At 42.6% G+C, this 16,121-nt stretch overlaps 1 protein-coding gene across 5 annotated transcripts in view; it reads right to left on the reverse strand.

The window, feature by feature from the left end:
- iqsec1b (IQ motif and Sec7 domain ArfGEF 1b) overlaps positions 1-16,121 on the reverse strand; it is a 261,941-nt gene that overhangs the window by 69,509 nt on the left and 176,311 nt on the right. The window contains exons 1-2 of one of the 5 annotated variants that reach the window (XM_085161065.1): positions 1,968-2,437; positions 118-1,887 (exon numbers count right to left, since the gene is read on the reverse strand). The exons of 3 other annotated variants lie outside the window; for them this stretch is intronic. In XM_085161065.1, the coding sequence (XP_085017191.1) occupies positions 118-194 (77 nt within the window). In that variant the 5' untranslated portion in view covers positions 195-1,887; positions 1,968-2,437. Of the gene's footprint in view, positions 1-117; positions 2,438-16,121 lie in introns of those variants that run through there. One more of the 5 variants, XM_085161064.1, reaches the window with a different exon arrangement.

Below are 16,121 nucleotides of genomic sequence, written 5' to 3' on the forward strand. Positions count from 1 at the left end.
CTACATATATGATTGCATTTCCGCAAGAGGAACTGACGTGATGTGACAAAACATTCTTTCTTTTAGCAAGCTGGCTTTTTCCCTAGTCATGGAAAATGTGAAATTCGAGCATCTTACCTTTTATAGAAACCGTGCAGAGGCTGTAGACACAGGAACTGCCAGTAGTCCAAACAAAAAGCTTTGAACTTCAACATTTTGTCAGCCAGTTAAAGAGGCTTAGATTAAAAATGTCATTCTGCGTGGAATCCTCAGAAATAAAAAGAATGGCTTACATTTAGAGGAACAAAACAAATCACGCACAGTTCAGACTGCATGTCAAAAACACTGACACCCCACATGGTACAATCCATCTCAGCGTCTGCCTGTGTGTATCTGGGCCACATGGAGGGGGTTGAACCTGCATCCCTCTGCTGCTGCTGCCTTTGTTAACGCTGAGCGGTCGGCTGCAGTCCTGTGCTATATGTCCAGTTATAAGCTCCTTTTGGTGTGATAGAGATGTCAAAGACCAGACACCGTGGATCTGTCTGGGCTTCCTGAGCAAAAGGTTCACCTTGGCAATCTTATGGTGGATTCAACCTACTCCTTCCCACCATGCTCAATCTTTTCAAGTTAATCAATAGCAGAGATGGTCTCAGTTTCCATCATTGCTGCTCCTCAGAGTTGAGTTACAGCTGCTCCTATTGTCTAAGCAGCCACACTGACATGGTCTGACTCTGCTGCGCCTCGCTGGGCCAACAAAGCACACAAAGGCCTCCCTCGGCGGCCGTATCAATTAGGCTTTATCAGATGCTGCACAGCCTGCACCAGCCCAGCCTGCTCAGGGAGAGGCTAATCAGCAGCAGCACATGGTGCGCAGAGGGGCGAGGCAAGTACCCATGAGGGCCAACCTCAATCACGTTTTGTACATATAAAGCCTGAGCTGGTTGCCAAGACAACTCCAAACACAGGATCTACAGAAAGTAATGGACCCTTGATGTGAATCTTTCTCACTGAATGAAGATGAGACGTGAGGGTCAATTTCAAAAGTTCTCAGAAGCTTCCAAGAACAAAAATCCCCAACCAAACAAAACATGCTCCAACATCAAAAACGTCTTACGTACTAATTATTAAAATGATGCCAAAAAAAGAGAGCAGACGATTCACGTGCATGAATGAATTAATGACGAACACCGTCACTAGCTTATCATAACGTGTACAAATCTACAACCTGCGACGGATCATGGTGTTCACATATCACCATTTTTACTCCACAAGTTTTACTTGGAAAAAGAAAAACATGTTACAACATGTCTTTGATTCTTGTCAATACTTCACCAAGGAAGAATACTTTCATAATAATCAAAGCGAAGTGAATCAGTTTTCTCGTAACCAGTGTAAACAAGTCCCATGATCGCTCTCTGTTTAATACAGATATCCCTGTTGGATGGGCGCTGTTGCTCTCTGCCATGATGATTCAGCTGTCAGTAGCATCCTGTCAGCCAGGTTTAAGACAATCACTGCTACAGCTTTCAGCTCCGTCGGCTCACAGAGCCACAGAGTGGGCTGGGTGGGGGAGCCACACGGAGCGATACGGCAATTATTCAGCCGGGCAAACAGCTTTGAAGTGAGAACAGACAGCATTTTGTAAAAGGCTGCGAGTCATGAAAAGAGCAGAGAAAAGTTTACAGTAATGAACAGTACACTGACGTATGATGCTGCAAACTCAAAATGCAATCCTATTCTGTGTGTTATGTGGATGAGCCAGTTGTTAAAGGCCTACACTAATAACACTAATGACTTATATGAAGTCTTTGGTAATTATACAGCATTATACTAGAATAGAAGCACCAAGTGAACAGCTAAGCTTGACAGAAATGTTAAAGGGGCTCCCAGTGAATTTCTTCCTCTCTTTAATAAAACTGAGAGATTTACAATTGATTAAATAAGAACTTCATGACATCCAGGCTTTGGACAAATTTAACTTTCACACAGATGCCTATGGTGTCATCACCCTCCTGAATTTTGACTGTTTTCAGTGCACTACTGTAAACATAATTTTACATGTTAATTAATAAAATAATATGCACTGAAAGCTTTTTAAAAAAAGAAATCCCCTTCATATGGCTCCCAGTAATTTGGCCCACTGCCTACCATTCACTGACTTGTTCACTTTGCAAAGGTAAACTAAAAGCATTTTGTTAACTTCGCTACCTTACTGTTGAATGTTTTGTGTTACTGCATATTGTTAACCAGCAAGCATGTCCATGTGAGCCCACAGTGGGCAGGTGTGAGGCTGTGTGGAGCACAGCTCCTATGGGCAAATCCATAACCAGTGTTGGGAAGGTTACTTTTAAAATGTATTCCACTACAGATTACAGAATACATGCCCCAAAATGTATTCTGTAACGTATTCCGTTACGTTACTCAATGAGAGTAACATATTCTGAATACTTTGGATTACTTAATATATTATCATGCTGTTAACAACTACATGAATGTACTGATTTATTACAGTTACTGAAGGTCCGCGGCTCCGAACCGTAGTAAAGGGACCTCTGACTAATACGGTGGGTTCTGTGTCGGTTCGTAGCTGAAAACTAGCTTTACTTTGTTGTCTGGGTCAACTTTGCTAGCGAGAGACAGAGAGAGGCGTTGAAAGGCTGCTCCAACAGAACTTATTGTTTTTGGAGGAAAACACGAACACGGTGTACAGTTGAGTCTTAATAGCTTACTTACAACTGGGCTCGTCAGGCTCTCTTCTTGGCTGCAGTGGTTATTATTATATTTACATGCTTCCAGCTCCCGTTTTTTCCTTTTCCTTGTACTTTTCCTTTTTCTCCCTCCCTCGCTCACAGACACATAACGTGTATGGCAGTCCATTCTCCCTGCAGCACGGACTACACTGCCCATGATGCTACATTCTTTAGAGCTATACCTGTAGCATTCTGCCTATTAGCTTAGCACAACAACAACAAAAAGGCCTCTCTCACCCAGGAAACACGCAGAGAGAGAGCGTCACCCTGTAACCATGGCAACTGTAACGCTGCCACCTGGAACAACAGAACGTAGCTGTCAAACAAAACCCAAACAGTCCTGACCCGCCACAATATGAAACAGGGAAGTACCGCCGTGTAATCCATTTATTTCAACAAAGTAACTGTATTCTAAATACCACCTTTTTAAACGGTAACTGTAACGGAATACAGTTACTCATATTTTGTATTTTAAATACGTAACGGCGGTACATGTATTCCGTTACTCCCCAACACTGTCCATAACTGGCTTGCCAACAGAATGTGGCACCGATTTTGGGTCCATGTGAGGCTCATGAGCCAATGCAGTTGTGCCTTTATGGGGCCTAATGGGGGAATCCTGTGGGCCCTACACTTTGGTTCTTCACAGAACCTCACAGAAAACCTATGTGGGGATAATGCAGGCTACCTCATGTGGGGCCTATAGCAGTTTTGCCCATTTGGGTCGTGAAGTGGGAATTTTGTTGGTAGGATTACTCACAGAAAAAACATGTGGCACCAATGAAGGCAACCTTATAAGGGGCCCACAGCAGTTTTGCCATTTTGAGCCTCAGTGCCAATCTGTGGGCACACCACACTTGCCCTTATTAGACCTGCCCACACAAAATCCACACGAGAGCCCCTATGGGCTTGCATGAATCTGGTTAAATCATCAGTGGCCTACACATGATCGACTCCTTTAAAAGTTCATTTTTAAATCCCCTTGCAGCTTCATCTTTGTGGCAGTGCCAGCCAATTGGAATATTAAGATACTATCTTCCATCACCATAGTGACGGATATAAAATAGCTTTACAAAACGCTGAACCTGATGTGTTCGTTTTCAAAAGTCTACAGTCAAACTGCAATGTGCTATCTGAAACGCGTGTTTGAATTCAGGCGCTAACAACACTGCAGTAAATGTCCCTGTTTTATTCAAGGCCACCAGAGGTCAGTTTATGGACTGAGCCACACACGTTCCTCTCAGCTTATTAAGGAGCAGTGAGGGTGGGTGGGGGTATGGGAGCAGCACATTATTGAGAGGTGTGATGCAGTCAGATGGGAGCTCATCTATCATGTGGTTTCTAGAGCCTGAAGTGTGTAAGCAGACAAAGTGAGATGTCACAATGACCATTCACCTCTCACAAGGCGTAGACAAAAGAAATCCCACACCAGCGTTCGTAATTATTCATACATAGTATGTAAAAATACAGACTTCTGCATAACTCGTGTTTTTGGATATGCGATGCTAATCTCACAGCCTGACATCTTCTATCAGTGAATATGTTCCAGTAGTGAAGGATAGAAAGTAGATTCTGCTGCATTAGCTTAACTGGTTGCCGCTCTTCCTGAACCCAGCAGTAAGCTGGAGTAAAATGAGCTGGAGGAAAGCATTATGGTAATAACTGCAGACTCCATTTGGCACCTGGGGAAGGACAAGCCCTTCACTCCAGCTGAGCTTCTTTAGTTCACAGGCTTTAGCTGTCTCGGAAACAACAAACCCAACGCTACAACACCAGCTCCGGCAGGCCATGAACAACAAGCAATATGGGTATCCTATTCACTGTGTAATGAACATAAAGACTGCCACAATACACTTCAAATTCATGGAAACCACAGAGTAAAACGCACAGTGGCTAATGTCACACTTTTAAAAGGAAATTCTGGTAGTTGTCCACCAAATTCATGATTTCAAAATCATTCTATGACTAATTTGGTCTCAGAGTTTTTGAAATGACACACTACAAAGTTGTTTCTTTTTTATTTTGTGTCCACAACCAAAAACAATATCATGACTACCTCCAAGAAAAGACAAGTGTGAGGTGTTTTCCCCTTTTACTGACATCCCAGCTTAAAGAGTGACTCTTTGCAACACATCTACCCACTCCTGGACTCAGATGTACTGTTTAAACCATAAAATAGCATCCCCCCCACTTTTAATATACAGTATGTAAAATCTCATTTTCATACCCCTCTCAATTTAAGTTCATAATCCTAGCTACGGTGGCCACTATAGGACAAATACAGTCCTTTAGTCCTATTGTCACGGCCCGTGGCTCGGCATCCAGGGAGCCGTGGGAGGCTGCGGTGGCCACACCCTCGGGCTGGGCCGCCTCCAAATCACCTGCGTCTCATCTGAGGCAATCACCGGAGGACTACTTCAGCCAGCTCTGACGGCTTCTCCTCGCCAGTCTGTAAGTCTCCTCCCAGTGTGACCAGCATTCGGCGTGGAAGCCTGTGGCCTGCCTGACTGCCTCCCTCCCTAGGATTCCCTTCACGGGCACCTCTCCCCTCCAAGCTCCATGGTCCTGCTCTACCTGTAAGCCTCGGCAGCTTATGAAGTCCAGCTGTTCATTTTTTGACAATCTGCGTGCTGTTAACTGTGTCTCCCCTTTCTGTTGCAGTTTCCCCACAATTACGGTGCTCCTGGGCTCCACGCTCCTCGTTTTCCCCCGTGGCATGAGCCTTAGTTTTTCGTTTCCTTAACGTTGTTAAAAGATTCTTCAGTTCAATAAAAACGTGTACATAGTTCTGAGCTGCGGTGTGCTGAGTCTGCTTTGGGGTCCTGTTACCTGAACACTCCGTGTTCTGTGACACCTATAGTCCAAAAACAGTAAACAATGGACTATAGTCATTATAGTCTATACTATACTATAGTAATTAGCAGTGGACTGTGATTAAAAAATTTTGCACAGGCTTAACAAAAAAACAAAACACAAAAACAAAACGCATGAGCTAAACAAGACCTCAAGACTCATGTTTAAAACATTCAAAGGTGCTCAGAAACTTGGCATCAAACGGATCAGCACATACAAAACATTTAGTAGTCAAGAGTATAAAGAGGCTGCGGTGGCAATATGCAGAGTGTCCACATCTATTTGTGAAAATTGAAGTTTGATATGAGTCAATGAGCCAGTGAAGCTCATTTCTGACCAAGTAAAGTGATGCTGAGGTGAGTTGTTGAGGATAGCTTTTACTTTTCTGTTGCTGTTTTTGCCACTGTTAGCTGCTGTTAACAGGCATTAGTGAAACATTGTTGGGCTGAATACTAAGTAGGATTTCTTGAATTGCTTAAAGATTGGAAATCATGTTTTGAAGATTCATCCAAACTGAAAGCAAAAATCACTTTTTGTCTTTTACCAACGTGCATAGCAATGCAGCTGTGCTCGCTGTTCTGCAAAGATGATTTCTAATTGAATGTGACAATATTAGAAAGATTGGGGGTTTGTCCTCTAGGTTCTCTTTCCACATGAATAAAAGTATTTTTATTTCAAACTGCAATCCCTGCTGGATAGAACGTCATGGCAACAAAGCTCTATAGCGTTGGTTCAAAGTGGCAACCACATGATGCCTACAGAAAAACGAAACATAACAGGAGTAAGACGTTTTATTCAGCACCTCCCCGGCCAGTGAAAAGCTTGTTAGGCTGCTGCTTGATGAGTGCTTTAAGCTCCTCCCCAAGAAATATCATTATTTGTCTGTCAACATTACACAGAAGAAGGCAGAGAAAGGCAATGAAGGAAGGCAAAGTCACAGTTTGTCGGATCTGTTGCGCTGCCACTCCAGCAAGAGCTGAGTATTGGAAAAATACAGTAGTTTTTATTTCTTTAAAACAACAACAACAACAAAAAAACCTCTAGCAAAAGCCCTCTCCTAGCTGTCATACTATTCTGCTCACTCATTTGGCAGAACAGATCCTATTATGTTGTTTATCCTCATGGAAATTTAACGGTTTACCGCGTGGTGTACATTTTCTCAGCAAATGCAGGTCTGAGACAGCCAGTGAGAAGTGCTGCGGGTGACTTTAGAGGGAGTCTGAAATTTGCACGATATGATCAAAATACGAGTTTGATGCCTTGTTCCCCCTGCATGAGAGGAAACATCTTTACAGGCATGACTGAGGAAGCACGAGGGGGAAAAGCCACGTTTGTGCCATTATCTCAGGGCAGCACCTCAACTCTGACCTGCTCTCCTCGGAGTTCATTAAAGAAGTCATTTACTGGCATAATAGGATTCCTTATCCGATACGAGGTTTCCTCCCCGTTCACCCGCTGTGCTCGAATGCTGTGACAATTCCTCAGTAAGAACACGCAGCTCTCTCTACAGAGTGATAAACAGTCAATGCTGGCATTATCATTACCTCTACGGTCTGACACCAACAAAGGTGGCCCACGGCGTTCCTGCTCGGCCATAACAGCCCCCGCGAGCCTGTCGGTACCCAGGGGACCGCTGCCTGTGTAATTGCAGCTATTGTGAGGCCAGCTGAGGTCTGAGAAGGAGTAATGAGCAGAAAGATGAGAAGGTTATGTTGTGAAGGCATATTACCTTCACGCGTGGCTCTCACTAGGCACTGATTGATGGCTATTTGCCTCAGCTTTAGCACAGGATGTGCCCACAGGATAAAACTCTTTTCCTTATGACTTCTAGGACTGACTGAACAAAGCTTTGGATGGCACTCTTTCTTGAGTATGGCTTGAAATCCTGATACAAGGAGCTATCCATTATATATCACATGCAACGAAGAAGCAAAGTTCAGAACTATCTAAACCGCCACACTAAAACATCTCTGGAATAGAAAACATTCAGATTCTATCTAGCACAGAAAGTCTCGTTTGGCTTTATCAATAATGGCTAGGCCAAATATTAAGAGCCTATATCAAATAAAAGTTGTAGCTAGCAAGTAAATCCTGCAGCTGTTGCGTTGCTGGATGTTGTTTGACATTTCAAGCTCAATAGAAAAGGCTGACTCATTTCATCCCATTTCCATCCTGACACCAGGGTCAACCCTGTGAGCACTCCGACTGATTGCAGTAAAGATGGGGTTACATGTTTTTATTTCTGCTTTTATGTCATTTCTATAATGTACGGAGCCCCGCAGGAGACATGGGAGAAAAAAAAATTAAGACGGACTTTTGCAAGATCTCACAAAACAAACTCGGGATCTCGCAAAAGTTTTAGCCGCATTCTTCGGAGGCCGCCAGCTCGAAGCCGACCGGGAGGTCGAGGCACGATGTGCTGGGAAAGCGGTGTTCCTCCCGGCTGTAGTAGGTCTCGACCTTCCGTTAGAGATGGTGGGTGTCAGATCTCCGAAAACGTCGGAGCACTTTTGCAAATATGTGATGTCTTGTAAACCGAGCAGGTATCTGACGTTTACACAACAACATTCATGCCTCAAAATATCTTAAAAGTGTGACCCAGAAAGAGTAATATTACAACTAAGTAGCTGCCGCCATTGTTGGAATTCAACTTTTACGAGATCTCGAGTTTGTTTTGCGAGATCCCGAGTTTGTTTTGCGAGATCTCGCAAAAGTTTTACGAGATCCCGAGTTTGTTTTGCGAGATCTCGCAAAAGTTTTGCGAGATCCCGAGTTTGTTTTGCGAGATCTCGCAAAAGTCCATCTTAATTTTTTTTCTCCCATGTCCCCTGCGGGGCTCCGTAATAATGTAATTACATTTCCAGCTTATTATTATTATTCTAAATCATATTGATTGATATTAGCGCCGTGGTTAGCACTGTTGAATCACAACATGAAGGTCTTACTAAGTTTGCATGTTCTCCTCTTGGCGAGGTGGGTTAGGTTAATTAGTGAGTCTAAATTGCTCATAGGTGTGAACGTTAATGGTTCTATAGACAGACTAGCGACCTGTCCAGGGTGTATCCTGCCTCCCACCCCATGCCAACTGAGATAGACTCCAGCTCCCCCAAGAGCCTCAACTGAAGAAGCAGAATAAGATGGATGGACATAGTATACATATATATTTTCGTATTTGAATTTTATTCACTATTGGTAATATATGAGCATCTCCAACATTGTATAATGGAGACCTGTAAACAGCTGCTGAAGGATAAGCTTAGAAAGTCTCAGCAGCTACAACATCAAATATGAAAGTGAACATATGAATTATACGAGTTAAAAGTACCAAGACTGATTTCTACAAGCTCTAAATAATAAACTTGAGTGAAACAGAGCTTTTTAAGGTATTTATTTTAGATACTGCAGAGGATTACCCAAAGGCAGACTGCACTACCTGTATTTTTTAGCTATTGTATGGCAGTTTCTTTTTTGGGTGAAGAAAAAGGGAGAAATCCCACAGAGACAAGAGCGAGGGAATTGGCTATGAGCAATATCTAAAGCTGGAAGCCTGACAAAAAGAGTGTCTCTGTGAAGTCAGAGTAGTGTGTTCCTGGTGTGTGGGACCCCCCCTGAGCAGCTCAGTTACCACTCCAGGTGATACATAACAAAGGATGTTTGTATAGTGGTGCTTCAGGATTTCAGAGCTATTAATTAGGAAATATTGTTTGTGAAACTAAAATGCCACAGAGCATGTGGACCTGGCATCAGTGTAGTAGTTCATATCTTCAACAAGTGAAACATCTCAGAAACAATGCTTTTATCTAACCTTACATTATGTGATGGGCTTGTTGGGAAAGAAAACAAAACTTGGTTCCTTGTCATGAATTGCTGGTTACTACAAGTCAGTTAATGCAGTGGTTCCCAAACTTTTTTTGCTGGGCCCCCCTTTGTTTTACAAGAAAAATGTTCGCCCCCCCTCCCGCATGTGCACGCGGCAAGGCAAACGCACAAACACATCCTCCAACCACACACACCCTTATTATGCTCTGTTGCGGTTTATTTCACACCTCAAACATTTAGTAAACAATTAAGCAAATACAAGTAATCTGCAATAAATTACAGGTAGTAATAAAATAAACTACTAACTCTTTTACGCTACGTCCGCACCTACACGGGTATTTTTGAAAACGCAGCTGTTTCGTCCACACGTAAACGGCGTTTCAAATCACCGAAAACGGAGATTGTTTTAAAACTCCTTTTTTGCGTTTTCCTGTGGACGAGGAATACAGAGTTCCTCACGCAATGTCAAAGGTGTGTGCCTTTTTTCACGTCACGCTGTGCGCCACGTTGTTTACATGAGATGGATTGCAGAATGGCAGATAGAAACGAAATACTGTTAATCTGACTGGCAGGTATTACACGCAGTTACTGTCCCTCCATTTACAAAGGCGTCATGGTGTGATTATTTTACGTGTAGTTGGGTTTTTTTTCTGTGTAATAATATTCAACATTGCTATCAATACATTTTTCAAAAAATGCCTCTCTTGGCAAAATGGGTTTAAAAACATAAACAGCTGTGGGATCCTGTTTGTCCGTGATTTGAACCGAGGGAACAAACTGTGGCAGGATCAGCCTGATGTTATTTGTATCTCACTGTAACTTTACTGTATAAAGAGCTAACAACTCCAAAATGTCAGGAGTAGTTAGTCATTACAACAAGTGTTTGTGAACTACAAATCAAGAATGTGGGATACTGTTTGTCCATGATTTGGGGAGCCCAGCGCTGCTCCCGACGAAGGGAAAACCAATCCTGCAGGGAGACCTACCTCGGCAGTTGTGCAGGTGAAGCCAAAGGAAGATTTGCTTCACCATATTTTTCAATTCAATTCAATTCAATTTTATTTATATAGCGCCAAATCACAACAAATGTCGCCTCAATTTTCTAGTCTTTGGCTTAAAATGAAGTTGGCTTGGAAACATATTCAGCGATGCTTCATCTCCTGCTTTGCGTTTCTGTGGCCACCCCGTGCTAGCAGTGTCCAAGCGTTTTGTCCCCCCCCCCTTTTCATACCGCGCCCCCCCTGCAATGGCTCTGCTCCCCCCCCCCCCCCCCCAGGGGGTGGGCCCCGCACTTTGGGAAGGTCTGAGTTAATGTAACATATATCTGTATGGAAATGATTCGCTGTCATTTCCCTGAGTCCAAGACACCTTCTTGAAAACTCAACCCTCACCCTGGCTCCTCCACCAAAAAACAGCTCTTCATCTGATGCAGTGGCGAAGATGAAACTGTACAAATGTCTTTGAAGCCAACCGATCGCAGCAGATGGCCCCGCCCCTCCCTGAGCTTGGTTCTGCTGGAGGTTTCTTCCTGTTAAAAGAGAGTTTTTCCTTCCCACTGTCGCCAAAGTGCTGCTCATAGGGGGTCATATGATTGTTGGGTTTTTCTCTGTATGTATTATTGTAGCGTCTACCTTACAATATAAAGCGCCTTGAGGCGACTGTTGTTGTGATTTGGCGCTGGATCAATAAAATTGAATTGAATGTTCCAAAAGAAATAACACTTTATTTTTTTTTTTACCCCAAACAGGTCATAGTTCCTAAAAAGTGACAGCAGACATTTTATAAGAGTAGAAAAAAGATAAATAAGGAAAATAATTACTGTTACACTCGAACAGAACAGATGACGTGTTAATTACAGCAGAAATACACCAGCTTTTACTACTGAAAGCCAAAATGTCGGCTTTGATAAAAGCCTTTTCAAATTAGCTTCTTATCAATGCTTCATTATCTTTTGTATTCAATATCAACATGGTTATCAAGCGACAACTAAATGCTAAATTAATGCACTGAAGAGCAGAGTCTGATGTTTGACGGTGAATGTTTACTGGCCAAATAAAATATAATTAACATACACAGCTCCTAGTCTATATTAGGGTCAGTTTGCCATAATTAAATGATCAGACTGTTTTCACACCCATCTTTCAGGCACAAATAATACAAATATATAAAAACATAAATTACGCTACATGTTTGAAAACTGGAAATCTGACTGAGTGTATTTTCCAAACGCTTCAGGAGGAAACTGGCTAATCTCACTTGTTGTTTAGCCAACTGTGTCCTGAAGCTCTGTGTGTTTGCTACCTTTTATGCCTTTGGGTATCTAGCTCCGGGATTACACAACTTTGGTTTAGCACCACAAATAAATATACTGGGAAGATGCAACCTTTAAAGATCTAACTCTGCACTCCTCAAGACTCTCTTTTAATCAGTAAGTGGAGCAGATAACACTGTTAATGCCCGAGGCAGTCCTCAGTCAGCATTAGGGAGCATCTGTGGCTCTCTCCCAGACTGTCCTTATCTCCATCGACCGCTGCAGCTTCCCAGTCCTCTGGACTGGGGATTAATATGCTCTCGGGTGAACATTAGCAAAGCCTTAGAGCTGTGCTCCATCTAGTGGATTCCTGCCCTAAAGACTTACACTGGTGGGTAAACATCAACAGAGGTGTCCTCACACATGCTTCACTGAGATGTGGCTGCTAAAAATCACAGACTGTTTCCTCATAAGAATGTGCCTTGCTTGAATGATGGCATTAACTCATAATTATACTGTAATTAAGAGTAAGTGAAACATGAGCAGTACAATCATTGGATACAGCGTGGTTAAATATACAGCGTGGTTAAATATACAGTGTTATTGCGTTTTTTGGGGTCAAACCTTGGATGACTATACATAAGATAAGATAAGATAACCTTTATTAGTCCCACACGTGGGAAATTTGTTTTGTCACAGCAGGAAGTGGACAGTGCAAAAGTTATGAAGCAAAAATTAGAATACAATAAGAATAAATACAGTACACAACTGTACAGAATAGAATAAATAAAATACTATATACAGTAGAATAAAATAGAATAAAATATACAATAAGAAAAAAAATAGAATACAAATGCTATATACAACTGAGTAAAAAATACAACTATGCCAGAAAAGATTATTGCACATTAGTGGATGTGTTTGATCAGTTAAAGTCTTTGTTGTGGAGTCTGACAGCAGTGGGGAGGAAAGACCTGCGAAATCTCTCCGTCCCACACCGTGGGTGCCACAGTCTCCCACTGGAGGAGCTGCTCAGTGCTGTCAGAGTCTCTTGCATGGGCTGGGAGATGTTGTCCAACAGGGATGACAGCTTAGCCGCCATTCTCCTGTCACTCACCACCTCCACTGGGTCCACAGGGCATCCTAGAACAGAGCTGGCCCTTCGGATCAGCCTGTTCAGTCTCTTCCTGTCCCCAGCAGAGATGCTGCCGCCCCAGCAGACCATAGAAGATAGCAGAGGCCACCACAGAGTCATAGAAGGTCTTCAGGTGTGGGCCCTCCACTCCAAATGATCTGAGTCTCCGCAGCAGGTACAGCCTGCTCTGCCCTTTCCTGTAGAGGGCGTCTGAGTTATGAGTCCAGTCCAGTCTGTTGTTCAGATGAACACCAAGGTACCTGTAGCTGTCCACAGCCTCAATGTCCATACCTTGGATGTACAGTGGTTGCAGTGGAGAATGCGTGCGCCTGCGGAAGTCTACCACCAGCTCCTTGGTTTTACTGGCGTTGATCTGGAGGTGGTTCAGCTGGCACATGTTATGTTATGTTATGTTATATGTTATAGACCTTGCTTTCGTTTCTATTAATTAAAAGTGTGTATCTTTTGTTTGTGTACAGCAGTGCAGTAGTTAAGTAGTCATTACAGTCACCTCATAACAAGAAGGTTCTGGGCTCAGATGTTTTCTCTCTTATTGCATGAATTCTCGTAGACTTCGTCCTACAGTGCAGAGACATCCATGTTCGGGAAATGCGCAACGCTAAATTGGCCAGGTGTGACAGTGAGCAGGAATACTTGTCTGTCTGCGTTAGCCCTGTGATGGACTGGTGAGCGGCCAGTGGTCCAGTGTGTCCCCCTGCGTCTCGCCCTGTGGCAGCAGGGATATGCTTCATTCTCCTGAAACTCTGAACTGAACAAGCTGTTAAGAAAAGTCTCGTCCAGTAGAGCACAATGTTCATATTGTTCAATATCAAGTAAAAAGATGATCTAAACGTAATGATAAAGATCTCAAGATGTTTCGATTTTTTCAGTTCAATTCAATTTTATTTATATAGCGCCAAATCACAACAAAAGTCGCCTCAAGGCGCTTCAAATTTTTGCTTCGAAGCGCCTTAAGCGATTTTGCTTAGAAAATTCAAAATGTTACTTTTTTATATAATCAGCAAACATAGAAAAAACAACACAGAACAGTGTATATTGGGACAACAAGGACAAAGCCCCAGTGGTTTAAAAAAATGTTTTTGAGTCTAACTAAAAATAAACACAGGAATTAGACACCTTGTCGAGCCATTTGCTCACTGCATTAGGGATCTCCATCTGGGGATATTTGCCTCCTGATCTAATCGCCGCATATATCCATCCATGCACGACAGTTTGTTTACATGTGAGAATGACTTTCTGGAGAATTAATGACTGTAGGTAATGGTCAATTACCATGTGGAGCATTTTGAGGCCGGTCACAGGTCATTTCAGTTTAATGGATGTTTATTTGGACACAGAAGTAAGAAGACAGCAGGATGCCCCGAAAGACAGTGTAGATCAGTCTAGTGCTCACGGACTGGGAAGACACAGAACAACTTGTACAAAAAAGTGATGCTGTGGCTGAACTTGCTAATGCACTTCATGCACAAGGACGAAAAAACTCAGACTGTAACTTCCTGTTCTTCTGCAGGGGTGCACATAAGTGGTCCGCAGGTGCGCATTCACTGTCAAAATAAAAGACGCACACCAGATAAGAAGTTGCAGTGCACGTTTGGTACATTTAACGGCACTGTTTTGTCCGCTAGAGTGGGATTTTCACGGCACATTCTGCACCACATCTCTGTGCGTTCATCATTTGTTTGAAGCCAGCTCACCTCCTGCAAACACTTTTCCGAGAATACGTGCTTCTTTTGCTTTTCGGTCTCCTTCTGACATTTCTTTGGAGGTGGAGGAACACCAAAGTAATTGCTTAAAGGAGCTTCTTCGACATCTTTAAGAGTTCTAAACAAATGTCTGTCCTCCTCCAAAAAAATCGTATGTACGCAAACTCACGTAAACAAAGAAAGTAGGAGTGACCCCAGCTTTCTTTTCAGGACTGCAGCCAGGCTGACAGAGTCAAAGCCCTGTTAAGCTTTAGCTTTAAACTAATGACTGTGTGGATTTCTTCAGAAATAACATTTCAAACATTAGAGAAAAAAATATTCGCAGCATTCCCACAAAAGTGTCACTATGTACATCAACTGTTTCTCTCCTATCAATCTTTTTGAATTAACTTCTAAATTTTCTCTCTTTAAACCCTCGAAATGTTTTTAGAACCCGTTCCTACCAGACTGCTCAAAGAAGGATCTCTATTAACTAATCCTTCAATTTTAAATATAATAAAAGACTATGTACCACAGGCTTTAAAGGTGGCAGTAAGTAAGTAACCATAACGTAGCTCCTTATTTCAGCTGCTCTCTTTAGGGGTTGCAGTGGTGCTTTACCTCCATGTCCCCTACCCCTAGCATCCTCTGTCACACCAACTCTCTACGTATCCCTGTACGTACCACCCTGCCCTAAACCCATAATACAGAAGTTTATGAATTTACATTAGTAATAAAAACCAAAGAAAAGTAAAAATGAAGTTAGTTAAAAACAGTCACGTAATATGTGTGTAAGAAAGGAGTACAAACTGCATTAATGAATAGTATGTACACTATGCATGAAGATATAATACAAAATATGTTTGGGATCTCAAAATAAAGAGTTATTATACAACTTTATAGAGAATGGTAGTAAAAAAAAGTGCAGAAACAGCACTGGTGAAGCTTATGAATGATCTTCTTAGACTCATCTTTGTGTCTTGGTCGACTTTAGCGCGGATGATCTGATATCGTCGTGTTGGTGTTGTTCCCACATCATCATAATAAATGTTGTTCCAGGTTCAACATTGCAAGCGTCCAATCACATTGTTGTGACGTCATACTTTTGCAAGCCACGCGATTCATTCATTTATGAAATTCCAGTGTTGCAAGGACAATATGTATAATGCTTACCGTTTATCAAAAAACAGTATCCTGAAATGCAAAGAACTCAAACTGCTGGATCGGCGGACAGAGGCGGTTTCTCGCAAGTTAAGTAGATTTTTTTTTTACAACGTTTTTTTCCGAAGTCGCAGACAATGGGGAGTCTTCATCACACATGAAATCACACATGTCACAGAGTTTTATACTGGGACCACTAGCATTTACAATATATGCTTTTTTCACAGGAGCTTTTTTTCCCGAGGTAATTCCTATCTAACATTCACACTCTGTTTTAGTTATATGGTTTTTTACGTCTGTCCTGTGTGCACACCTGTGTGGATGAGTGCACTTGTATTCAAAAGGTTTCTTCATGTAACGATCTGCTAGAGGGTGCAGGGAGCCACAGCCCTGTCCCCCAGGGCACGAAGCAGGCATGGAGGAGATCCAGGCCCCAGAGTACGAGAGCCCAAGGAGGACCACCGGAG

Source organism: Neolamprologus multifasciatus, chromosome 5 (assembly GCF_963576455.1).
Source record: "Neolamprologus multifasciatus chromosome 5, fNeoMul1.2, whole genome shotgun sequence".
NCBI classification, from domain to species: Eukaryota; Metazoa; Chordata; class Actinopteri; order Cichliformes; family Cichlidae; genus Neolamprologus; species Neolamprologus multifasciatus.